Source organism: Accipiter gentilis, chromosome 1 (assembly GCF_929443795.1).
Source record: "Accipiter gentilis chromosome 1, bAccGen1.1, whole genome shotgun sequence".
NCBI lineage: Eukaryota > Metazoa > Chordata > Aves > Accipitriformes > Accipitridae > Astur > Astur gentilis.
This window is the reverse complement of record NC_064880.1, coordinates 30,094,283-30,120,278: the sequence shown is the minus strand read 5'-3', so window position 1 is coordinate 30,120,278 and position 25,996 is coordinate 30,094,283. Positions and strand designations below refer to the sequence as shown.

General features: G+C 47.7%; 2 protein-coding genes across 2 annotated transcripts in view; both read left to right on the top strand.

Annotated features, from left to right (window-relative positions):
• Positions 1-5,183: 5,183 nt before the first annotated feature.
• Positions 5,184-10,817, top strand: LOC126039729 (homeobox protein Hox-D1-like). The gene is made up of 4 exons (XM_049803339.1): positions 5,184-5,341; positions 5,573-5,640; positions 5,801-6,045; positions 10,770-10,817. Exons 1-4 carry the CDS (start codon positions 5,184-5,186, stop codon positions 10,815-10,817), a joined length of 519 nt encoding a protein of 172 aa, XP_049659296.1.
• A 9,908-nt stretch (positions 10,818-20,725) lies between these two features.
• The window catches only part of MTX2 (metaxin 2), a 34,143-nt gene continuing 28,872 nt past the window's right edge, over positions 20,726-25,996 (top strand). The window contains 2 exon segments of the mRNA XM_049805623.1: positions 20,726-20,802; positions 20,804-20,850. Of these exon segments, the coding sequence (XP_049661580.1) occupies positions 20,726-20,802; positions 20,804-20,850 (124 nt within the window).

Genomic DNA, 25,996 nt, shown 5'->3' with positions numbered 1-25,996 from the left:
CCAGGAGGCAAGGACAGACAGGGGGGAGGCTGGCTAAGAGGGAGCCCACCAGCACCAACCAGAAGACCTTTGACTTTCTTGGGGACCAGCTGGGTCACTGGAACCCCATGGCAAGAAGTCTGAAGGCAGGATCCACCACTGGGGTCTCTGCACGCCTCCAGCCCCATGGGAATCCCTATGAAACAGCCTGCAGGGATGTCCAGGCACCGAAGGGACTACTTGGCTAGGCAAAAAAGAGTGTAAAGGGGATGGGGCTGCTGAGCTACTGCTGGGAGGGTGCCTCGCTGAGAGCTGTCGGCTGGGGAGGGAGGGAAGGAGCTGCAGGTTGCAACGCTGTCCCTCTATGTGCCAGTCTGCCGTGTGTGCCCAGCGGCCGCACACAATGGCAGCCCGGCGAAGCTGCAGCGTGCTGCATGGCGGAGGGGCCCAGGCGTCCAGCACCACCGCCGCAGACCTGCCTGGGAACAAAAGCTGGAGCCAGACGGGCAGCACAAAGGGGCTGGTGCTGCCGGGGCAATTAGGGCCACGGTGGTTGGCTGGGCACCACGTGATGTTGTGTATTGATGAACCGGCTACCTCTGCTTTTAAAAGGCGTGAGATGGGCTGGACCAGAGCTCTGTTGGCCGCAGCCACTTTCCAGGGACTGAGCGGCAGGTTAATCCCTGAATGGGCAACGGCTCTCCATTCCCATGTGAGCAGCGGCAGTGGGTATGCCGTGGTCTTCGCTGGGAGTGGGGCTGGTGGGGGAGGGAGGGGACTGGCTCTATTAGTGGTCATCAATCACATGATGAGCACTTTTCACTCGACAGCGGTTCCTCCTACTTCTGGTTGGGCCTGAGCCAGCTGGGACTCTACCAGAAACCCCAGCCTGCAGAGGCAGAGCCCAGTCCTGGAGTCCGAGAGCCATGGAGTAATGTGGCAGGATGGGACCAAACCCCTTCAGTCACAAAAGCTGAGATGCAAAAAGGGGACACAGCAAGGTGTCTGTGCCTGCACATCCTCAGGCCTCTGCAGATACTGCTTGGGAGAAAAGGTGGGCCTTTGTCTCTACCTTCAGAGCCCAGGGTCCCGGAGCTCCCTGAACTGCTGTGGGATGAACCCCAGAAAGGGTCAGCTGCACAAAGCTGAAAAAAATTAGCATGGGATCTGTACTAGGCAGGATGGAGGTCCTCCAAGTAAAAAAATACTGCTGGATGTACAATTCGGACACTTGGGTTCATTTTTTCTTTATTTGCTGATCTGCAGTTTTTCTTGCAACAGCAGAAGTTTTGGGAGAGGGTAGACAACTCCACTCTGGGAGGGGGTAGACAACTCCACGCTGAGTGAGGTGTGCCGTCTCAATCTTTCCTCCAGGGAACCCAGGCCACCTTTGAGGACCTTTGGGAGCAAAAAGGGCTAGGCAAGGCAGAAATCTTGGCTGCAAACCCTTTGACATCCCTGTTTTGCACACAGCAGTATGGCTTACCTTGATACCTTTGGGTTATCAATACGTATAATTTTTCCTTCCTACCAAATTCACAGCCACGGGTCAGGAAACAGGGCATTACATGGCACAGGGACCTGTGTGGAATCACTGTTCTGGGGAAATCCTTACAGAAGGAGGGAGATACTTTCCTCTTCTCTGTGTTCATGTAGAGGATCTTTGCGGTTAATCCCATGTGCTGGGAGAGCAGAGGTCCCTGTCCCAGGCCTGGTGAAACTGCCCCAGGGGTCAGCCAGGAAAGGGGAGCTTGTGGCAGGGAAATATCGACAACAGAGGGGAACAACACCTTCTTCAAGAAGAGCACGAAGTACCCTGCCTGCCTGGAAGGGCTGTGCTTGTGCTGGAGCTGAGCCTGGCTCCCCCGGAGTGGCAGAACAATTCCCCTTCTTTGCCCTGGCATCTGTACATCCCTGGTTTTATTCACACTTTACAAAATAAATTTCCCAGGGCTTCTCCTCCTTCTTCTCTGATAGCCTTCCTCTCAGGGGCCTCTGATGGTTTGCCTGCATTAACAGGGCCACTGCTTAAATCCCCAGTTGTTTGCTTACCTCTCTTCAGGATGCCCACCCACACCCTGGCTGTCTCCACACCGTGGATGTACATCTCCATGTACCCCTGAGAACCAGCTCTCCCTGGCTGGCAGTGTCATGACGGCAGAGGGGCAAGGGCAAGGACAAGGCCATGCTTGAACCAGACCGTCCACATCATTTTCCTGGGGGCTAGGGAGGGATCTGTTGAATCTCCTGTGTGTTAGTTATTGTGACAAGCACAGAGGGTGGAGGCTTGCTCCAGAGAGGAAAGGCAACATGCCCCAACCTCAAAGCAGTCCCTGTGGCTCAGGGCTGCCATTGCCTTCAACATGCGGGCTGCTCAAGCAGCCTCCTCAGGGCACTGCTGGTAAGTGTCTGCACCCAACGTGGCTTAGGGCTTTTTGGCTGGGCTTGTTCCTACATCATGTCTTAATTTCACAGTGGCTGTCTCAGGCTTTGCAGTGGTCCATATGTTTCCAGAAGCGTGGTGGCACAGGGCTTGGTTTAGTCCATTGTTCTCACGGATGTTTCTGCTCCAGCATCTCCCCTGGCTTGTGCCATCACTGCACTTCTTGCACAGACGTGCCTAAACCTCCCAGCCATTCTCAAATTGCCTTTGACAGCATCATGTTCCTCCCACTCTTCTTTTTAACCCGCTTTTCTTCTTCCTCCTTTGACTTCCAGGGACTCTTTCCTAATAGACCTCTTGCAAAAAAACAGCTGCAGTCGCTCAACTTCCTATCACTGGGACTTAGCAATTTAAGTCTGAACACTGTGAAATTCAGGAGCGTAGAAAATTGCATCCCCCTCAAAAGCCAGAGCAGCAACAAGAGACGATTTGCCTGCCTTTAGCCACTGATTTCTGCTTTCCTCATCCTTGATCAGTCCTGCAAAAAACAAACAGGTAACGAACGGGAAACTTGGTAACAGAATCCATCTGGGTGTATGGAGAGATCATATGTTGGTGTGAGCATGGACAGCTCTTCTAGGATGTAAAACACAGCTTTAGGTGTAATTAAACCAGTTGTGTTCTGCAAACAGAAGACTCAAGTAAAGCAGCAGCCCTCCTCCGGAGCTCGTGTTGTTTGCTTCACTGTGGGCAGGAGTTTTTACAGCAGGGGAGACTGAAGAGCACAGATGGTCTCCTGCGTGGACAGCCTTTCTCTACTAAAGAGAAAGCCTGGTGTTCCTGGACTTCTGTTTTGTCAGAAGAAGACATTTTCCAAACCACTCTGATTGCCGTGGGTGTGCTGAGCAAGTTAGTATCATCCAGAATTTAAGCCCTCCCTCAAAACATAGGTTTCCTGACAAGGTATATTTGATTTAAACTGTTATTTTAATCTATACCTGCATCCTCTGCAGATGGAAATGTAGGTGATACCCCATTATTAGTGCAGTAGGGTAGCACAGCCCCGAACAGTGAACAAGTCTGCGTCTGGAGAACACCTAAATTCAGGACTCTGGGCTTACACTGACTGCTGTCTGTAGACTCTGAGTCCCAAGCACATTAAAGCAGTAATCTGGATAGCCAGCCTTTGCTCTTTAACAGTTGCTTTATAGGAGATGGGCTGGATGAGCTGGGGAAAAAGTGGGGCTGATAGAAGGCCACGTCGCTGGCCAGAGGCCATATGTAGAGAAGTGCTGCCGTGTCCTTGCAGGCTTGTGTCTGCCAGTCCCAGGGATGTGTCCTCTCGGGGCCTCTGCAGTAAAGAAAATCAGGCCTGCTCTGAACCATCAGCTGGGCATAACAGTGTGGCAGCTGGAGCTGCCCAGCACAAGTCTCCATGGGAAAAAGTTGAGGCTGAGTCAGTGAAATGGTCTGGTTGTGTCTCCCCACCGTGTCCCTTCCCTGCCACCAGCCCAGCCCTCTGAAATCCGCAAAAGACCCAGTGGAATTTTTCCTTCTCTGGGGATCCTGGTTGCCCTTGCATGGCTTACACCACGTCTGGTCCTTGCAAAATTCGTGGCCTCTTCCTGACCACAGGGAGCAGCAGTTTGGCCAAGAGCTTGTAGAGCTCTTCGGGCTGTTGAGTGGAAGGCACTGTATGATGGATGAAGGCCTTTCAATTGCATGCTTTTATTTAGAAATAAAATAATTTTTGATAAGGTACCACCCTTGCATTTCCCAGCTGAGTCCACATCCACCTCCTAAGACTTAGAAGGCTACACGTCTAATTCAAAGCAGCATGATATAGCCCTTCTTTGTGTTCCTTGTCTGTCCAGTACCAAGGCACCAAAGTCCAAGCGTGCTCTGCCCAGCGTGTGCTTTTGCTGTTCTGAACTGCCTTCACACGTGGTTATCAGCCGACGAGTTGGATGAAACCCATCGTTATCCAAATCAAGCATATGGGTAGCTCGGAACGGTGAAGCCTCACTTTTGGAGACATTTAGGGAAAGACGATCACTTTTGGAGTCCAGGCTTCACATCCTCCACGCTTGTTCCTGTCCACTGCCGTTCCGGGGGAATGAAAACCAAGAGAGAGAGTTGGAGGGTTTGGCTGGGCAGCGCAACTTGCTGCGCTCTCTGCCAGCTGCAAACGCTCAGTAAACAATGCCGAATCGCCAAGGGAAAAATGAAAGCCCATTAACGGGGTGAGCCCGGGGATTCACTTTTGAGAGGCTGCAGAGCACTTATCTGATGGACGGAGACCATTAAGCGCCGCGAGGTGCAGCAACCCCCCTCCCCGGGACAGGCGGAGAGCCTGGGGGTGCCTGCCCAGCCCGCCGCGCCCCCGCCTGCTCCCCCGGGCTGCGTGGGCTCCCGTGGGAGCCTCCGGGGGCCTGGCCGGCGGCAGGGCAAGGGGAGGGGGCAGACCTGCCCTGCGACGGGAGCTCGGGTAGCAGGAAAGCGCCGGCTCGCCCACCCTCCAAACTCCCGGCAAGCGGCCCCGAGGTGCGCGGCGGCTCCGGCGAGTCCAGAGCGAGCGGCCTGCCCCGGGGGGGGCGGCCCGGGAGGGCTCGGGGGGACTGCCCACCCGCAGCCCCGCGCCGGCCGTCCCGGGCGGCCGGGCGTGGGAAGGGGAGCCGGCGGCGCCCGGGACCCCCGGTGCGGGCTCCCCGCGCCGGGCTCCCATTGGCCGCGGGGCGGGACGTGCCGCCCCGCTCCCGGCCCTATATTAGGGGCAATATTGCCCCGGCGGGGCGCGGGGAGCGGCGCTGCCCCGCGGGCCATGGACCTGGGGTACTTTCCCCTCGCCTTCCCGTCGGGGCTGTGCCGCGGGGCCCCGCAGCCCCCCTACCCCCGGCGCGGGGACGGCGCCTTCCTGGCGCTGGGCACCGGGGCCAGCGCCGCGGCCACCCCGCCGCCTGCCTGCGCGGGGGCGGCGGGGTACGCGGCCGCCCCCCCCGCGGCGCCGGGCCCCGGCTACCGGCCGTCCCGCGGAGCCGGGCCGCCGGGCTACGCCACGTCCATTTTCCCCGGGAGCGGCCGCCCGCCGCCGCCGCCGCCGCCGCCGCCGCCGCCGGAGCCCGGCCGCCCCTGCCCCAGCGCGGGCGGCGGGGGGCTGCGGCGCCTCTCGCCCTGCCCCGGGGCCGCCCCCGGGCCCGGCTCCCCGGCCCCGGCGGCGGCCCCGGCGGCGCCCCGCACCTTCGAGTGGATGCGAGCGAAGCGGAGCCCGCCCGGGAGAAGTGAGTGGGGCGGCAGGGCGCGGGCGGGGGCTGCTCCCATCCCGGCTCCCCTCTGCCCCCGTCCGGCCCCGGCCCCGGCCCCGACCCCGGCCCCGGCCCCGCTCCCTTCCCCTCCCTGCCCCCGGCCCCGCTGAAGCGCGGTGTTTTTTCGGCGTTGCAGGCGGCCCGGCGCCGTGCGGGGGGCAGCCTCCCGCCTGCCCCGCACGCACCAGCTTCAGCACCCGGCAGCTCACGGAGCTGGAGAAGGAGTTCCATTTCAGCCGGTACCTGTCGCGGGCCCGCCGCCTCGAGGTGGCCCGCTCGCTGCGCCTCCGCGACGCCCAGGTGAAGGTCTGGTTCCAGAACCGCCGCATGAAGCAGAAGAAGCGGGAGCGGGAGGCGCTGGCCGCCCCCGCCGCCGCGCCCGCGGGTGCCCCGGGCGGCCCCGCGTGAGGCCCCGCCGCCCCCCACGGAGGGGGTCTGCCGGGGCCGTCGGGGCTCGGCTGGAAGCTGCGGCCGGCGGGGCACCCCGGGTGTCCCTGCACGCGGGGCCGCGGCGACGTAGCCCCGCTGATGTTTCCTGTTGCGACCCACTTCCAGCTTTATTGATAAGGATGCAGGGAAAGGTGCCAGCCCGAAACGCTGCTGGCTGCTCAGTGCCGGGCCGGGCCGAGGCAGCCGGCTGGCGCAGCTGGGGGCTAACGGGGACTGCCGCTCCCCGCGGGCAGAGCAGAGAGCGGCTCCGCCAGCTCCCCGGCATCCGCGGGGCGGTGGGTGTACGGCGGGGCCGCCTCAAGCTCCCGACCCCTTCTTCGTTTTGCATGTAAAAAGAGAGATCCGCAGGCTCAGGCAACGTTCGTGCGGAAGAGGGGCAGAAACCCTGAGAAGGCAGAGCAGAGGAGAGCAGGGAAAACTTCCTCTCACGGGAAGGGGCAGGGATGGTCACCGCTACCAGTATGAGTCCGAGATCCTCTTTGGAAAAAAAGTGCCCTTGTCTTCTGCCCTACCCTTCGCAAAGCTGCTGCAAAAAAGAGAGGCTGTTTATGCTTGGATTTATTCCTCGTTCGTTCCCATTCCTTTTCCCGATGCGGCTGATTTAGTCCAAAATCTGTTTAGTAACTGTGAGGGAAGGTCTCAGAAGAAATAAAATCTTAGGAGGAGCATCTCTTCCTATTCCAACAGCAGAGGTGCTGAGATTTTTCTTGCAGAGGCTCTGGGCTGGCCGAGACCGGCCAGCAGCCGCTCCGCTGGCTCCCAGCACCTCTCGCATGTGCCTGGGCAAGGACAAGATAATATAAAGCCTCTTAACAGCATCTAGGACCAGACTTTCAGATCATCCAGCTCTCCCAGGCTTGACTGTATCTCATGGTTAAAGAAATGCACCATATTAAATCACTTTGCAACAATCTTACCACATGCAAAACCTCAAGAGCTGTTAAAGCGCAGAAAGATGCTTGGGTTTGACCACAGACCTCTGCCAGCAAAAGACCGAGAGGATTCCTTGTTCGAAAAGAGCGACAACGACTGATTGCCCCGTACAAGCGCAAAATTCACCAGTGATCCTCACTTCTCCCGACTTCGTCTTGCCCAGAGGTAAAAGAACAGTATCAAAGTGGACAAAGGAGCCGAGTTTAGACACTCTCCCACCTGTGACTGGGAAAGCATGTCTCCTCAATGTGGAGAGGACTGACATCCAGATTTACGAGAAGGTGGTTTTATTTATTTGTGGCACAAACCAATTTTGGACGGCTGTCTCTTTGCTGGGTGTTGGACTTTGGGGTGAAGAACAAATTGTAGCATCAGGGGAGATGGATCTCAGGGGACCTGTGAGCACTGGGTCCCTGTCTGGAAGCCAGCCCCAGACACTAACAGCTGTTGGTCTTTGTTGGATGCTTGCTGGGCCATGAAGATGGATGGCTCAAGTCAGAAAGTCCGCAATGCAGGGGGTACTTATTCTCTCTAATACCTTCCATTCTCCAAGGTGCCCCTCTGCTTACAGGCTTTCTTATGAAGACTTCTCTTCTGCCAAGAGACTGGGAAGCCACCGCCGATGGCAGCTTCAGCAGAGGTTGGTGGGAGCCCTGGGAAACGGCGTGCTCCCAAAAGCTGGGCAGGCATGTTGGGATGATGCTGTGGCAGCAGGCCCATGGCTGAGCGGGAGCAGGAGGCCTCCTTGGCGAGGAGACAGGTTCCCTGCAGTGAACATCTGAGGGAGGGGACGTCCCAAGGCAGAAGTGTTTGGTCACACATCCTATCCCGACTGTACCTGGAAAGTACAATAAAGCTAGGGGCTCGCAGCTGCGCATGCACACAGGGACATTTTTGTTCTGTATATGGTGTATACGGTTCACATCCCACTGGCTTATTCGCTTCATGGGTTATCACTGAAAAATTCTCAGGACCGAAGTACTCGTGTGAAACTAGTTGTAACCAAAATATGTGGTTTGCAGTTCCTTATTAAAGTAGTGACACCAAGCAAGCAGTTTATACTGCAGGCTGATCATTCATTAAAAAATAGAAAATAATATTTCTGCCACCTGTTTTTGAGAAGATGCTTTTTAAAGCAGAATAAAGCAAAATCTGGTAAAATCTATGAAAATTCAAGTAAATCAAATTTGTTTTGCAAGCTGAATATTAAAGGCAAGTCAATTACTAACCAACCCTTTTCAGCTGTTTTTAAGGTACATTTTTACCAAGTCTCCTGTTAGTACTCCTTGTTTTTTTTTAAACAACAAATAAGCATAGACATGTAGCCAGAAGAACCCATTTTTCTAAGAGCATATGGTTCACACACGAACTTTAGAAAACAGCTGTGTTTTTAGTTGCCTCCAGATTTGTCACATGTCTATGGGGTTGCTGGTTTGTCAGCCTTTTATTTTCCTAATGATTTTGACATTTGTGCTAGGCACTTCAGGCCAGAGGAACGTTTTCCACACTGCTGGCATGCTCCTGCGCTACCAACATGGAAAGAAAGATTCTCATTGATTTCAGGGGTGCTGGATCAGGCCGTTAGAGCACACTAAGTCTTTTATAATGAATGTTTTCATGCCGTATATTTTCCTGAATAAATAAATACATGTGCTGGCCTTGTAGCAGTGCACAGTTCTGTATCCATCAAAACGACACAGCCTGAATATATAGAGATTTACTTGCAAATTAAGATGAAACCTTACAACTCTTTTATGGCAGTCTGAATCAATTTGCTGGTAAGAACACAACTATATTCTGTCTTAAGAACTGGTACTTAGTATTAAGTGTAATTTCTGCTCACATGACAGGGCCAGTTTAATAGGATCTTTCTTCTTCACGAACAGTTTTAGCTGTATGAGGATTAGATATTGCTCCTTTGCACGGTTCTGTCAGCAAGATACCCAGAGGAAGGAGCTAATGCAAGTCATGTGCCAATTCCTGAATAATTAAATAAAAATGCCTGTGATATACATGGGTGCACACATGAGACAAATAAATGATAGATAAGGTCTAAGATTCACTCATTTAACATTAATCCCAAGAGTTATGTCTCACACATGTTCAATTTGATGCCTAGCAGTTGGAAACAGGTTTTAGGGTAGGCAGATAGAGGCAAGAGCACAAGCTGCAGTTCTTATGCAATCAGAACAAAATATTCCAGACTTGCCTCAGTTGATACGCACCACCATATCATTTATCACAAATTATGAAAATACTATTTCCTGGCCTTATTTTCCCTCAAACATCATTAGAAACCACAGAAAGACCGTTCTATTTCAGTCACATATTAATTTTTGCCTACTGACTATTGCTCAAAGGGCCGCAGGCTACAAAAGGATATGAACAAAATAATTTTTTTTATGTGTTCCCATTTTGCCTGAAACAGAACAAAAATATTGATTTGGAAGGCTTCCAAGGAGAAAAAAGTTGTAAAATTACTGTTCCTAAGCGGTATATGTGAATGCAGAGATTTTATACCCTTTGGACAGGTAAGTGATAACAGAAAATCACACCTCTTTGAAAACCAAGCTGAGGCAAGAACCCAGGCTTGCTTGGGCATCTGGCTTCCCATGCAGAACTGAATGAGTATGTTATCACTTGCAAATATAGCACAGGGAACTCTTTGCTGAGGGTCAAACCAACAACTCTGGTTTATGGTATGAGCTGCATATACAGGTTTATTTTGAGCATGAAAGAACACAGCAGTAAGCCAGAAAACAAAAATATGCAACCCAATCACCACATTTTAATCTCCTTTTAAAAGTGTGCCATTTCCTCTATTTATTGGTAAAACCTGGAACGGTGGCTTACGCATAAAACGGTACTGATTATTAGTAGAGGAGAACAGACTATTACCTCTTTTAAGAAAAATCTTTGCAGGCAAAATAACAAAATGGAAAGACCTCCTTGTAGTTCCAAGCACTTGTCTCTAACAGCTAATAAATCATACTTATGATTTGTCCTGCGCTGCTCTGTTAGCCTAAATTCCAAGGAAATCCCGAGAACACTTGCAAATCCCTGATGACCAAGGGGAAAGAGCTATGGAAAGAAACCCCAAATAAGACATGGTTGTTACCGGTTTATCATTGAGAGGTGACTGAAGTTTAGGGGAAACACATTCTTTTCTATTGGTGATATATGGCTACATATAGCTATATGTTTATGTGACTCACTCAATCTCAACCACCATTTTTTATGACTTCCTAATGTCAGTGAACTAGAGGAGTCTTTGGCCAGGGAAAGGCACCCTGTTGAAAGAAAGAAAGAAAGTCAAGCCAAATGACAAATCATTCTGCTCCCTATTGTAACAATGTCTGTTATTCAGCCTCCTCCCCAACCATATCTCTAAAATGCCCCCCCAAATAATTCTGGGCAATATATAGGAAAAGATACTTCCTAGAGCCAGTGTCTTGCTGTATTTTTTTATCCAGAAATCATTTGCTGTTCTTGAGCGCTAGCCAAGTGAACAAAGTAAACCTCAGCTGTGCAACACGTGAGACTTCCTTGGCTTAAACTTACGCTTGCATAGAGTGCTAAAATCTCAGACAGAGATACAGTCCTGAGAACTATTTGTAAGCAGGACAAGGCTTCCTTTATACCGAAAAAATTTAGACCACTGGCCCACAAAAGAGCTTTTCATAAACAATTTTGTTTTTCTTGTGTTTTTGTTTCCTCAAAAGGCAATAGCCCCTGGTGATCAGCAGATTGAAAACCAGCAGTTTAAGTAAACAAACAAATACACGAACAAATACAGTCAGTTACTTCTCTACCAGCCTATCAGACTTCCCACCGCCTGGAAAATAGATCTTTTTACTACACTTCATCAGAAAGCACAGTGTTACAAATAATAAACTGTAAGAAATTTCAGTTTATTCTGGAAACAGGCATTTTTAACCAGGATGGCATATCATGCCTTATGAAAATGTTTAACAGGTCTAACTCAGGCAGTCTGGCCCATGGCCCTGGTCTCAGGGTGAGACTGCTACACCTACCAGCATGGGGGACATACCTAACCTGGGTGGTTGTGCCCTTACACGGGGAACAAAGACCGTTGCAAGATGTTGATCCACACTGTTGCAGGTATGCATAAAATTACACCCATGTGTACAATGGATCAGGAGAGCTGCTTCTGCTGGGCAAAAGGAACCATTCCCTCTGCCCATCCATTCCTTCTGCCCATCCAGCCTATGAAGAATACCCACGTCCCAGTAATAGGACTTGGGTGACATTAGTACAGCAGGAGAACCTGAGAGCTAAGGCTTCCCAGCCATTACACTTCATCTTAACAGTTGTGCTACACTAAATCTACATTCCTAATGCCCCCTTTTATGTTCCTTTAACAAGTAAGCTAGATGAAACACAATAAAGTTTAGAGTGGTATTTGAAAATAGATAAAAATCTCACTAAATTTTTTAATGACTACTCAGATCAGATTTTGCCCAGTTACTGTTCAGGTAATGGAAACAGTTTCTAATCCTGGCAGTCTCTAGTATCAGACCCATATGTTAAGCATAGGTATTGGAATAATTATTTTTAAAACCCACACATTTATGGATTTATAAATTATACCATTTATATGGGGTAATATTTTCTTCAACACCCGAGTGTATCAAATCCAATGATAATTATCAAACAGTTTTAAAAGCCTATCTATAAAACCCGTCTATCTTTCCCTTTAGAAATTCAGCTGAGTAAATGTGTGGTAGGTACGTGACACCAATGGATAATCAAACTCGTCTTTTCATGCTGGAGAGACTAGATCCCAAAACACAGTGCATGCAACAGGGTGCTGTCTTAAAACAGGTCCAAGATTTTGTAAGATTTTGTAATTGTAACCAGCACTGTGAGCACTGTGACTTTCATTTTAATGTGATCAGGCAGACAGTTCAAAAAAATGGGACAGGACTGTTGAACACTCTTAATGTCACGTCTCACTTAAGAAATGGACCACCTGGTGCTTCTGGTTGGTTTTCAAATCTAGTACCAAATCAAATAGATTTGGTAATCTGATTTGGGACTTCACAGGTGTGAATTGTTACAGCAAGAGCTGCAAGAGAAAAGGACTATCACAACTCTGGGGCTAATAATAAATGTGGAAGGGAAAGGAAAAAAAAAAAAAAAAGAAAAAAAGCATTATATCCTGTCTGCATGTTGTCAGTGTCATCTGTGATGCTGTTTGTCTGTCACCTGTGATCTCGGGCTCGCAACAGAACTCGCCCACCCCAGAGGCAGACGGCTGTGCTTTCAAGGACTGGAAGAGCATGGCTCTGGCCTGTTCTTTTGAAGATTTCTTCCTAAATTTAAAATCCATTGTATTTAATAAAAAGGTGATGGCATATCTGGATGCTGTTGGCAGCAGTCACATCCAGACAGGGACGCCCAGATCTGTGGTCACTGCCAGCCTGCAATTTGTTTCCTAAAGCCTTCATCAGCCGCAGGCTAGCCTGAGCCTCACTGGTGGCCACATGATGTACAAGCAGTGCCACCCACCAGTTGCTCACATTTGCTGGATTTGTCAGTCTCGAGGCTTGTTCTGCATTGGTCCTGTCTGCATTCAACTATGTTGATGGTTCAGACTGGCCATCTGACTCATCAGTGCAAGTCTTCTGCGCTAGAGTTGAGATACATTGGCAAGCCCAGGCATTCATTTCACTGAACACATTTAATTCTGAACATCTGACTAAAAAGGCTTCAGATCCTAACAACATTACTCTTGTAACTTTTGCCAGCCTTCAGGGAAATGAGAGGAGGTAATGGACTGGGTATGTCACGCTTACACATGGCTGCTAGCTGGACTAGGCTGGAATTTAGCTAGCCTGTGCTCTCTGCACGCTCATAGAAACTGAATCTGGCTCATGTGGCTCAAAATATTTCTCAATCAGGCATTCCTTTGCTATGTTCCAGTGTTCAAAAAGCTTCAAAGTGCATATTATTTGCAAAAGGTTCTGAAATCATTGCTGCACTACTTTTTATTTCTGGCTGCTTGGTCTCAAAAAAGACCAAAGGAAAGGAGACACCTGGTGCTTTTCTCACATCTTTCTACTAGTGCCAGGAAAAGGATCAATCTGATCTGCCACATCTCCTCACAAATCTCAGGAGGTGCCCAGCCTCACCAACTCATACCCACTGCTAAAAAGACCATATGTTTTTAATCTATATACATTGAAGTTATTTCAGTCAGCATAATTCTTTCCCTTACCACAGTTGTACCCTGGGGAGAAACTATGTCAAGTACGAACTTCTACAGCTGTAATGAAGATATGGCAAAGCTTTTCTTGTTCCTTTTATGGAATGAGACAATGATTTTAGATGGAGTAGATTCAACTTCTGATGTTTCTGCTATGTCACATCTAGTGAATCAGTTCTCAGTCTCCCTTAGAAATAGAGCAGGGCACTCCTATATGGTCAGGCTATGTGTTTAAACTGGAAGTGTTGACAAAAAAACCTAGAGAAAAGTTTCTTATTTATGAGACACGTGGGGCAAATGATTCAGTAAATAAAAAGTCACTTCCTTGTAAGCTTTTTATAAAAGGAGGTTTCCCATCTGGAGGCAAAAAGTTTATAAAAGGTCATTCAGCTCTGCAGCATTTAGCTGTAAAAACAGAAAAGTCGGTATAAACAACGGATTGCTTCTCTGAGGACCAAGTAATCAGGTAGAAGCAGTCATGAGTCTTTTGCTAAAGTGAGATGGAGAGCACAAAAAGCCAAGAGCTAAGCCCCATCCCAGCTCAGCAGAGACAGCATCCACGTGAGATCAACAAGATTCATGTCCCTCCTTCAGTGTGTTGGTCTCCTCCCTAGAGCACTGCCCAAGGATATGGAGGTTGAATGGAATGGTTTGGACCGCATGAATTCTCTACCAAACTTTCTTCTTAGGTGTTAAAATTTTCTGTTGGGCTTTCATGTTGCAAAAGTGTCCTACACATACGACTGATGAGGGTTTTTTGTAGGTGGGTCTTGCTCTCTTTCTGTTTCTAAGATCTTTTAAAGGGGGTTTGGTTTTATCCCAGTGTGGAATAGCAACAGATTTTTAATCTCAAAAATCTTTTGGGACAAGGAAACCATTTCCTGCCCAGCTCTACAATTAATCACAGCACATCCCTCTTACAGTGTGCTGCAGATAAATAATTCATTACAGCTGCCTCTTCCCTCCATGCAGGGTAGGCAGTTGTGATCATTTCTACAGGAAGAAGGAGAAAGTTAATTCTTTCTATGCCGGCCTCCAGAGAAGGATTTAGACCCTCTCACAAGGAGCTTTGATGAATTAATAAACCTCCTCAGTATTTACCACACTTGTCCAGAAACTGAGTTCAATTGCAGCTCCTTAATTTTCCAGATAACATCTTTAGAGTTTGAGAAGACTTGCCTAACCAGTGCCTACAGTCAAACTGTGAACAATTATTCTTACTTTCATTAACAAGATGGATCAGGATTTTGCTGCAGCATGAGCTATACAAATATCAGGATGAACATTTACAGCCATCGCTACTGCAAGTTACGAGTCATGATTGCTGCTTTGACATTCGTGCCATTTTGACAATGCAGCCCTGATCCATGCTTTAAAAAAGGATTTGTTGGTGTTTGGTCAATTAGGGATTAAAAAAAGATAGACAAGTATGGAAGCTGTCTGTTCACACTGTTGGACCCAAGGGAGCCAAAGGTAGAGTCAATTTGGCAGGGAGGGTAAAGGAAGGCAGTGCGGACCTGTGCGGTAGCATGGACAGGGAAACTAGGGCAAAGTCCTGTTGAAGCCATTGTCTCCTTTCTGGGAGCTCCTGCTTGCAGCCCCTCTGATCTGTGATTCTGTTTAAAAGCCAAATCCTGGTCCTATATAGCATAAGCTATGTGAAACCTATCGCTCTAAATCTACCACTAGCGTGGAGAAACATGCTCCATGTGAAGCTGAGACACTGCCAGGGTCCTGGGGGCACTGATGGGCCTGCCCAGCTCCACCTGGGACCCCCACCACATCCTGCCCAGCAGCCCAGTGGATCTATTTAAAGCTCAGCTCAGGGCAATTGCTCTTTTTGCTTAGCCATGGTTCCTGCTTGGTTGAACCCTGACCCATGAGTTGTTGTCCCTGTCCCCATGGAGGTGTCTGATGCCCTGGGTTGAGAGCAGTGGGATGGGCTGTGGCTGTAGACGCTCTGCCCTGCCCTGCCAGCCTGTGGAGCTGCAAGTTGTCATCCCTGTCCCCACCCCCCCAAAAAAAAAAAAAAAAAAAAAAAGTTTGGGTAAAGCTGGGAAGATCAAGGTCTGACTTCAAGATCTTGGCTATTTCATAGCATGGGGAAAGCTTCCTCAGCAGCTGCTGTGAATGACAGGGCTATGCAAGAGCCTGGGGGCTGATAACGCCTCCAGTGAGTAAAACAGTGAAGTTGGGATTTCTGCACAACCGCTTTGATGCCTGTTCAGTGCAGCTGCAAGGATGACAGATGTGCTAAAATGGACTTGGGACCCCTGAAAATCTGACCCTGCTAATAAAAAGTAAGAAAGGAAGGGAGAAAGGGAGGAGAAAAAAATTCATCTAATGACTTTCATAAACAGTTTGAGATCCCCTGTTTTCTTTCAGAAATGGTATTCTTGTGCCTCTTAAAACTCTATGAAAACTCTTTCTATCCTCATGTGTGTTGTTAGAAATGCATCAGCATTAATTGATTTGTCAATTAAGTATGCAGTATCTTCCATAAGCGCAAAGTGGTTAGTGTTAATGCTCTGACTATTCCATTTTTATAGAAGTATGTTCCTAGAAATCATACCTTACCTTGTTTACACAACTATTAGACCAAAATTTGTACATGCCTGATTATGAAAATAAGAGAATACTGTCAGCAACATGCAATTAATTTTATCACAGCATGAAAATCTATTGTAAGATACACATGAACTGCCATAAAACCAACTTCATTACTTACTCCATAACGGATGCTACCACAAGACACACGTCAGCTTCCCAAGGAAGTGCACAGGAGCTGCAGAGGTGAAAGTCTGGCCTCAATTTTGAGTTCAGGTTCTCATATAAAATGGTACCTCATTAGTAAACTCACAGGACTGTGTGTGTAACTGAAAACTTGCAACTTGGCTTGTACTTGGGCAATTTTGGTGCCATTCCTCACACTGAAGAACAGTGGATTGCACAAAATGGCTGACAGGCAAACACTTGCATTAAAGATATACCAAATGCCCTGTGAGATCCATTTGATCACGCTAATCCAGATCCATCTGTTTCTGTTGCTCTGTGTACTTTGCCAGACTGTTTAGTGTACAGAGAACCTCTGGCATGAAGTCATGCTAAAAACACCCTCCTGCTGCTGCCTGGCACTGGATGTGTTGGCAGGGAAGGACTTACTCAAGTCTTCCTCCATTGCAGATATTCCCAGCAGCCATAATAGCTTTTTAAAGACACTGACAGGCATCATAATGCAGGGCAGCCCCCAGGATGCTGTAAGTTACACCAGAGGGGCAGCCTGGCCACGGGCCAGGCAAGGAGAAGGTGTTTCAGTGCTGGTTTGTTTGCTGTCTTTCGCTATCGCTTGGCCTATTCTCAAACACCAACTGTAGTGCGCAAGCAGTCGTCAGAGGTTTCACTCATCAGTGAAATTTCTGCACAGTTCTCTTTCAGAGAGAACCATTCCTAATTGAATCTACGACTGTCGGCATTCTTTCTGTGTCTTGGAAAGGCCTGCTCCATGGAAATGGAGAGCAGCGGTTTGGGCAGAGGTCCCCAGAGGTGTGGACCACTCCGATGAGGTCTGTCAAGCAGCATGTGGCCCCAGTTGGTTGTCTTGGGATGCAAAACAGTCGTATTGCAACATGAACAACTCTGCAGTGTCCTCTACCACCTCCACAGTGCTCCAAAGGGGAATGTTTGCTATCAGTGTTTGGCACACAATACCACTGTATCCACCTTAAATTGGACTTAGCCTACACTGTGCTTCATGAACTTGAGAACTGCACATGACATAGCAGAACTCAAATTTGGAGAAACTCATTCAAATGCCTCCGCTTTCTGGTGATTTGTTTAATCTTATGTCCTGTCATACACTTGGCCAGCTAGACCCTAATTTGAATGGCCTGCAATAGTGGATGTGTTAAAAAGCAAACAGCTTAAAAAAATGCAGGAGACCAAAAGTCTTTTGTTGCCAGCTCGCAGTTCTTCATGTAAAAATATTCCTAACAATTCTATCTGCAGACGACTTATACTGCAGGTATAGGTATGCACTATTGACAGCCATACATTTTATTAAATTTTAGCATGGAACAAAAGAACAATACAAATTAAACATACATGTTAAAAAAGCTGTCTAAATAACAATAAGAGAACTGAATACAACTAATAAGAACAGTCTTTTTTTTTTTTTTTCCCCTAGGCAGAAGATTAACCCTATTCAAATTCCATTCTGTTTGAAATGGAATGTACGTATATATGGCCTAGTCCTGTTTCGCCAGTGGACAGTTTAACCCTAGCAATTAATGCCTTACCTGGTAAATACGGCCCATGTGGAGTGATGGGCTATGAAAAAAATTGTACTCCATCTTTTGCACATGCCTGTGTAAGGTGAGACCCTTATTAAGGGGTAATGGTTCTGCTAGATCTACTCTGGCTGACTTTCTGGAAGGCAAGCCCAAGGGACAGACTAATCCTGCCTTTTGGTTTCCCTTGAAATTCTATCTGAAAGTGCATCCTTCTCTCTGCACTGAAATCAGAGGGACTAGCACCTTGGGATCTGCTGTTATGCCTTTAAAATCTGTGAAAGCTGGGGAGCTTTCCATGGCACGGAGCAAGAATTACCAGAAAGAAGTTTGTTAATGGTGTGGCCAGCTGAAGAAATTATTTGCATGCAGGCCCTGCAGGAAGCCAGGCTCACAAGAGCGATGCCTTTCCTCAAAACTCTGGGGGAAGAGAGAGGCGTATCGAATAAAGGTGAAGGTGGTGATGGAGTCAGTTTCATTGCTACTATCTATCATCACTGGAGACTTCCCTGGAGGATTTCCTACAAGATACTCTGCTAAAACAGTCTTTTCAGTGGGAGCAGGGAGAAGGACTGGGAATGCAGAAACAAAAAGCACTGCCCTGATCTCCTGTTCCAGAGAAGGGAGCCTGAGCATCTGTGTCCTGCCACATGTTGGAGGCATGGCATCGGCTGAGCTCCACTCAGTTTTCCTCCTGTTTTGGCTAATTGTTTGGATTTGTTGATAAACTTATGTTGGTATGTGTTTGTTGATACTTGACGGATTACTTCCTGATTTCTGTTCCCTGATTTAGTTTGCATCACCCACCTCCATTTCTGGAGATGAGCTCTTTGTATCAAACTGAGGTCTACTGAGAAACCTTCCTCTTTAATTGGGTGCTAACATGTGGATTTGGCCTAGCTCATACCTCGTTCATGCTCAGCCTTATCAGGGCAACTTTTGCACCGTGTCTGTCTTGTGTTTTTAGCCTTCTAAGTACTGTTGGTGATGAAAGGACTCAAATCAGACACACCAGCTCAATTAAGACTGTTGTAATCTCCTAATACAAAGCCACTCAACTTCTCAAGACTGTCTGAAGACTTAGAACTGTAACTAGAAATGTAGCTTTCACCGCATTTTGAAATAGTCAGTCCTCTTCCACATCGCTGTTTTCAGTCCTCAGTCCATTGTTCCAATGTATTTACTGGCTCTTCTGCTTTTGCTACTGCTCTAATAGCATGCTTCCACTACCACGTGAAGAATATATTGAGTAATGATGCTTAGTGATTCAATAGTGAGTGTCATCAGAGGACTTTCACATACTTTGCAAACATTAATACATTTCTATATTTGTTCACTTTGCAAACATTAATACGTTTCTATATTTGTTCCCTATCTTCTAGTGCTTACAAGATTCAAGATCTTACAAGACCAAAATATCATTGTTATCTGTCCATCACAGTAGAGTAAGTCCATTTGATAAAATGAGATATTCTTCATTCTTACTGAAGTGTGGCTAAAGAAATGAGGATCCAAAAATAATGGAACAAGTCTTCCACATATCCACTACCCTCTCTGCAGTCTACGCACTGGATACATAATTTAATTTTATGGCATTTATCCAAACTTTGGATAGTTTTTATATGATAGAATTGTGGTTGTTTAAAGGCAAGGTCTACATCTCAAAATGTAGAGCTTCTCTTCTGGAATCTTAACTTGGGATGAAGAAAAGGCAGCTGTACCTTTTACTGAGTCCCTTTAGTTATAACCCATTGTCCCCAAGACGTTTCAGGAAGCATTTTTGGTACCGGGATGTTGAAGAGAAGATATTCAGTACAGTCAGTAAAGAAAGCACCAAAGATTCTCAGAACAGCCTCCTGTCAGACTCAGATCATTTTCTGCCCACCTTGCCTCCCCTCCTCCATCATTTGTGCTTTAAAGGTAAAAAAAATTAATGGTCCAGCTGGTACCCTGTGCTGAGCCAATCCAGAAGAGCAATATATTCCAAAGCTGTATAGCCAGAACTGACACTTTTGTTCATGTTTATATCAGGGAAGAATTCTAACTCGCAATTAGTGTGGTACTTTCAGGCAGTTAGAGGTTGGCCTTTTTTCCGCTTTCAGGCTCTAAACCGTATTTAGCTGTTTCCGTTATCTTCAGAGAACTAATGGGATTAAACCTTCATATGTGTCAGAGCCCCACATAGATGAGTGGCAGAGGAACTGAAGATGGCTTGAGTCACGTTTCCTGGGAGACCCTAGAGCTGGTTACAGCATTCCCGATAGCTCTTTCTACGCTGAATTAAAAAAGCGCCACAAAACAACCCACAGAAGTCCCTGTTGGAATTCTTTCGTAAAAAAGAAGCGTAAGACAGTCTGTCCTTGCGTCTTTCAGCTCCTTAAGATATTGCCTCTACGTGTCACGTGGAGCACGTCAAGCTGACTTTCCATCAATAGTGGAGATTCCCTGTGCCTGGAGACTTTGTCTGAGCCACAGCGGTTTTAAATGTGGGGTTTTCTGGGTTTTTTTCTGATGTTGCTCTATTGGTCCAGTGCAGCCTTGCCCCCAACTCTTCTCTGTGGGACCATAGCCTAAGCTGCCCACGCACGGTATGCCACCAAGGGCGAGCTGCAGGGGGTCTGCAGTTACCCTTCCGTATACGCCTACTTCATTTTCCCACTAGAATGAAGCTGCAGCGCCTCAGAAGCCAGCCCGCCGGTGCTGCCGAAGGGCCCGCACCCTCAGCGCTCGGCAGGCACGGAACGCCGCCGCTCCCCCGGCGCCGGGCCCCGACCGTCCCGCACCGTAAACGCCCTCATCGGCCGGGTTTCCTCCCGCCGTCTGGCAGGCGGGGGTCGCGTTTTCCCTCCCCCTGCACTTCCAAGCGAAGAGGGCTGTCGGACCGCGGCCGAGGGCGCCGCTACGCCTCAGCAGCGCCTCCGCGGGATGTGCGCGCAGGGGGGTTTTTCCTCAGGCTGGATCAGCTGAGGGGCGCGGCAGTTAACTCCCGAGGTCTCTCAGGGGTTCCCTCCGCTGCCCGTTAAGCGCCGCGACCGCGGGAAGCCCCTGCTTTGCACACCCACGAGCCGCGGGACACCGGCTCTCCGGCCCCCGCCGGACCGGGGGGGGGGCGGAGGCGGGCGCGGGGCCCCGCCCCGGGCGGCGGGGGCGGGGCGGGCCCCGGATGCAGTTGCTGCCCCGGCGGCGCGGCGCCCAGTTCCTGTGCGTGCCCTCGGCCTGCTGCCGCCCTCCTGCCCGCCCGCCGCGACATGTCGCTGGTGGCGGAGGCCTTCGTGACTCAGCTGGCCGGTGAGCGGCGGGGGCGGGCGGGTGACGGCCCAGAGAGCCGCGGGCGGGCGGGCGGGCCGGGCCCCGCTTCGTGTCAGGCGCTGCGCTCCGGGTCGCGGCCTGAGGGCGGCGGCGGCGGCGGCGGCGCAAGTGCCGCCCCGCGGGGGTGCGGAGCCGACCCATGGCGGCCTCGGTCCCCTGGGGGCTGGGGCGACGTGGGAGCGAGCCGGCCACGCGTGCCTCGGGGAGGGGCGGCTGTGGAAGGCTGGCGGCGGGAGTCGGGGGTGCTGGGCAGGGCTCGGCCCCGGGCCCGTTTCCCCTCCGGAGGAGGGCGGGTCACCGCGCACAGCTCCCCGCAGAGCGCGGGGGTGCAGGTTCACCAGGTCCCCGCCTTGACGGGGTCCCTAACGCCGAGCTGTGCTAGGGTGCATCGTCACTTTGATTGAAGAACTTCTCTGTCTTTAAAGCCGTTTCCTTTTCTTCAGTGGTCCAAAAAACCCCATCGTACGTACGGTTTCAGCAGCTGGACTTGAGTCCCGCTCTGTGGGAGAGCTGAGTGCGTTGCCATCCGCTCCCCGTGGATGCGTGCCGTGTGTCCTGTGTTGCCCTTGTGAAGCTGAGAAATGTAACGGTACCTTTGCTACTTGACAGTGCTCTTGTGATCTGCTGCAGCTGGGCCGTGTAAACTGGACGTGAGCCTTGTCGTAAAACAGAAATGTGTATCGCTGTGGAGTTACTTAGCAAAAAATGATATTGATCTGCTCTGAAGGCCCCCCCCCCCACCGCCCCCCCCCCCCCAGCCTTGCACCTCAGGTAATTCCTAGCTAGGAAGTTCAAAATACGTTTAGTATGTTGCACAAGCGAAAGTCAGTGCGTTGGCCAGTTTCTCCTTACTTATTGTTCTCGGTTCCTGATTTCTTGCTGCTACACAAGCTCACAAGCAATAAATACTGCAAACAAACAGCATTTTAATTGCTACTGACCTGTTGAGGCGGAAGCCAGTGTTTTGTCCCAGGAGCTGGGTCTTCTGCCACTCGGTAGAGGCCCCAGTGTAAGAGTCCAGGTTGGATTCTCTACTATGAATGTACACTTTCCAGAGCAGGCTTGCCCCTGACTGGTAGTTAAAGTGAAGGTGGTGGATCTTGAATCTGGGTGTGTAGAGGTACCCATAGACAAGCTTGAGAGTTGTGCTGGGCTCTTGGGTTGGCATTTGTTGATTCACAGACATTGGCACAAGCCGTGCTTATATTCTAAGGGCCAGAGTGCTGGATCCTCAGGATGTCGAGAATATGGTCACGATCAGCATTGCTTTGTGCCATTTACTAACCTTTATGATCTCTTTAGTATATTTTATTTATGTTGTGAAACACAAGGATAATGACATATGTGAGCAGGCGTTAATTCTGTTGCGTTCCTCTGCTCTGCGACCTTTATGAATATTCTAGAGTGACAGCTTCCTGATATTTATTTTTTTCTGGAATTACAACTACAAACTGAAAACTATACTGTATGTAGGCATCTCATTACTTTCTTATTGAAAGCGCTGGGTTTTTTTCACAACAACTTGCTGCTAAACAAGCAAATTGTTGTGGAATACAGCAACGACAGATCCACATTAAGTATAGTGTAAGGCAACTTGCTGCTAAACAAGCAAATTGTTGTGGAATACAGCAACGACAGATCCACATTAAGTATAGTGTAAGGAAAACGTGTGTTTGAAAAACCCAAAACAAGAAGACAAAGTTCTGTGACAGCTGGCTCTTTCCTTCCTTGCTGAAGCGTTCTTCATCTGTTCCTGTAGAGATTCTTGCCTCCCCTTTGGGGTCATGCTGCTTGTCCTAGTCTCAGACTCGCATGTTAACAATTGTACTATTAAGGTGGTGCTTTGAGGGCATCAGAGCTGCTCAGGTACTTCTGAACCCTCCTACAATGTAATAAGCTTAAAACAGTAGCACCTGATCTTCTACCTGCCAGTCACAAGTGATGCTCATTTTCTTTTTATATGCAAGTAATATGTAGGCATCTAATAGAAAAATACTGGCAATATTCCTCTGTTTTTGCAGAGCAGAAATGGTTGGTGCTTATTTTATTAATCTTGTACTTCTGCTGGATGTGCAGCCACTTATTGTGACTCAAGGTACAGTACAAATCCTTGTTGCAGACCTGTGCACTGGATCATTCTTTAAAACAAAATTATGACATTGCCTTTGCTTTCCCAAAAGAGAATCAGTGCCAAAAGCAGTTATCTGCCTTGAAAACAAAAAACCCCACCTTTGCCAGTGAGTTGTAGTCTTCCTAGCTCATCTGTATTATGTATCAGTCCCAGACTGAAACTAAATAATGGCAAAATCACCTAATTTGTTAATATGGAAGATTTTTTTTGGGGGGGGGGGGGGGGGGGGCGTGTGGAGTTGTCCAGGATCTTGGCCAATAGCCACCACACTTTTAGATTTCTGGAGATACTGCATATACACAGAGAATATTTTATTCTGGTACCAAGAAGATATAAATGTCCCACAAATATAAGAATATTTGTGAGGAAGAAAAATGGTGTATCTGCAAGGAAGAAATACCACTTAACAATGACACTTGTTTTAATAGCATCTTATCCTCATGGTTGTGGTTGTGAATACTGCCTTTCTGTTATGTATGGATGGAAATGTAGGAATGATTGAGAATTTTTTCCATGTCCATAAAAATGAAATTTGATTGGCTTGTCGTCAAAGGTCCTGTTCATGAAGATGATCGCGCTGTCATGGCAGTTGCAGTGAACTACTGCTGCTCTAACATGTAACAGCTGTAAAGCATGGGTTTTTGCATGCTGGTGTTTAAAGACAATCATCCCAGTATAGTTAGGTTTCTAGAAATGTTTGAAAAGCTGAGGGGAGGGTTTTAGTGGAGAAGAGGATCATAACTTTCTTTTACACACTGACTTACTTGTGTATGTATTAGAATTTTTTTTTTTTTTTAAGGACTACCTGTCTTCACCTTTCCTGCACCTTATGCATTCTGACACTTCTGACATGGCTATTCACTGTCTCGGCACAAACTGAAACACAGAAAATACCATCTGAACATAAGAAAAACTTTTTTTACTGTGAGAATGGTTTGACATTGAAGCAGGTTGCTCAGAGCAGTTACAGTCTCCATCCTTGGAGATGCTCAGTACTGAACTGGAGATGGCCCTGGGCAACCTGCTGACCCTGGACCTCCAGAAGTGCCTTCCAACCTCAGCCATTTGGTTACCATCAGTTGCTCAGCCTGCTTGCACTGCTGCGGTAATTCAGCACCCTCTCTGTGCAACATGCATTCACCTGAACATGCTGAGCATAGCCTGCTGCTGTAATGCATTAATAATTAAATACAAAATGATGACTATATCACTTATGTGGAGTAAAACACTTGCTTTAGTGCCATTCAACTGTTCACTTACTCAGGAGTATAAAAAGGTTGATGCTGTGTCTCGGAATAATAAACAAATATTTCCATAGCTTCATGAATTGCAAGCATGTTATGTCACGTTTTAAATCATCTGTTTCTGAACTGTAGAAAATATTAATTGGATAATGTGGTAGAGAATTTGTTTAGAGTAGCTCAGCATCAATCACGTATTAACGGGATAGGAAATGAGTGTTTATACTGTAAGAAGAATTAGAGTGCCAGCTTTCAAGTGGTCCAGAACATTAATCTTTCTAACTGTAGTAGTTTTGAGAAGCTGACTGCTCAAATCATCTTTAAAAGATTGTTGAAAAGATGTTTAATTGATCACTAAATTACTCAACACGCTTTACTTTTTTTTTTTTTTTTTTTTTTTCCCCCAAAAACATTAGTTTTAGATTAGTGATCAAAAGAGAGAAAATAATACCCTTTTTTGTCCTTTGATCTCTGGAAAATTACTTCTGTTTATTGCCGTTGAGTTACGTCCAAGGGTCTTAGGCTAGTTTTAATACTAAGGGAAATGAATGCAGTTTGAAAAACAGATGCCCTCCTGCCTTTAGATATTTTATATTCTTGGTGAGTCTACCTCCAATGCAACATGCCAGAGCAAAAATAAATCTCTGATGTGCATGTTTTATGTATTGAGACAAGCTGCAATTTGGCTGAGAACAAATATACAGGGAATGAAACCTGACGACCTAAATTGTTCCTGCACATACAGACATAAAATTTAAACTGAGCATGCATTTTGTGCATCAAAATGTGCACAGTAAATGTTAACGTTTCCTGCACATGTGAGGTCAAAAAAATAGTTATTCTTGCTTAGTAATAGGTTATCTGCAGCACAGATTGTTTAAGCTTGCTGCAGAGGTGCTTGTAGTCAAAAAGAGGTGATTTGAAAATACCAAATTTGTCAGGCTGTATGATTTTATCTTACAGTGTTCTTTTACATGTGCTTTTTTTTTGTAATCAAACTAAAAGGAATCCCTTTAACTCTTGTTCAGTTTCAATAAACAAGTCTCCTACAGTGCTCTTGCCAATTTGTGCTCAGACACATATGTTTTATCGCTTGATTTGAACCAATCTTTTGAGTGGATTGCCTATCTAATCTTTTTTTAGGTCGGGGAGAAATGACTTTCAGAATTATTATAGTACAGTACATATTTCATTTTGAGATATTGTTATTTCTTGTTTTTAAGAAGCAATATAATTACAGTTTATAATAGATAGAGTTGTTTCTGGCTCCATTAAGACTAAGCAGTCTTTCTCTAATCAGCATTTTATTGTTACATGTTTTCTGCTACAGTAGTATCTTCTTTTCTCATGCCAGGAATGAGATTGCTCTAGAAATAACAGTAACAAAATTAGTAAACAAAAAGTAACATGTGTTTTGATATTGTCCAGTGTGATTTGCAAGTGAGCTTTCATCAGTTGTAGAATGATTTGGATACCAGTGCTGTTTAGGAGCCTAACTGTTCAGCTCACAAGAGGTCATAGAAGAATGACTTTGGAGAAGAACCAGATTTTTCTTCTCTTTCTCACACTTTTTTTTTTTTTTTTTTTTTTTTTACACCTCTGGTTCTTGGATGCTCTGTTCTCTGACTGTCCCCAGGCACTAACCTGGTCTCTTCCTGTAGGTTTGGGCCCTGTGAACCGCTTCCATTCCAAAACAAGAATGAATGAGTGAGCTTGGTTGCTCTCTTTCTTTGCTCTAGTTGAAGAGGTGTTG

Excerpts from the sequence above, each read along its gene's own strand:
- LOC126039729 (XM_049803339.1), top strand. The coding sequence starts at position 5,184 with ATGGACCTGGGGTACTTTCCCCTCGCCTTCCCGTCGGGGCTGTGCCGC. Across the intron at positions 5,342-5,572 it reads GCCTGCGCGGGGGCGGCGGG|GGCGGCGGCCCCGGCGGCGC; the intron begins GTACGCGGCCGC and ends CTCCCCGGCCCC. Across the intron at positions 6,046-10,769 it reads CCGCCCCCGCCGCCGCGCCC|GCAATAGCCCCTGGTGATCA; the intron begins GCGGGTGCCCCG and ends TTTCCTCAAAAG.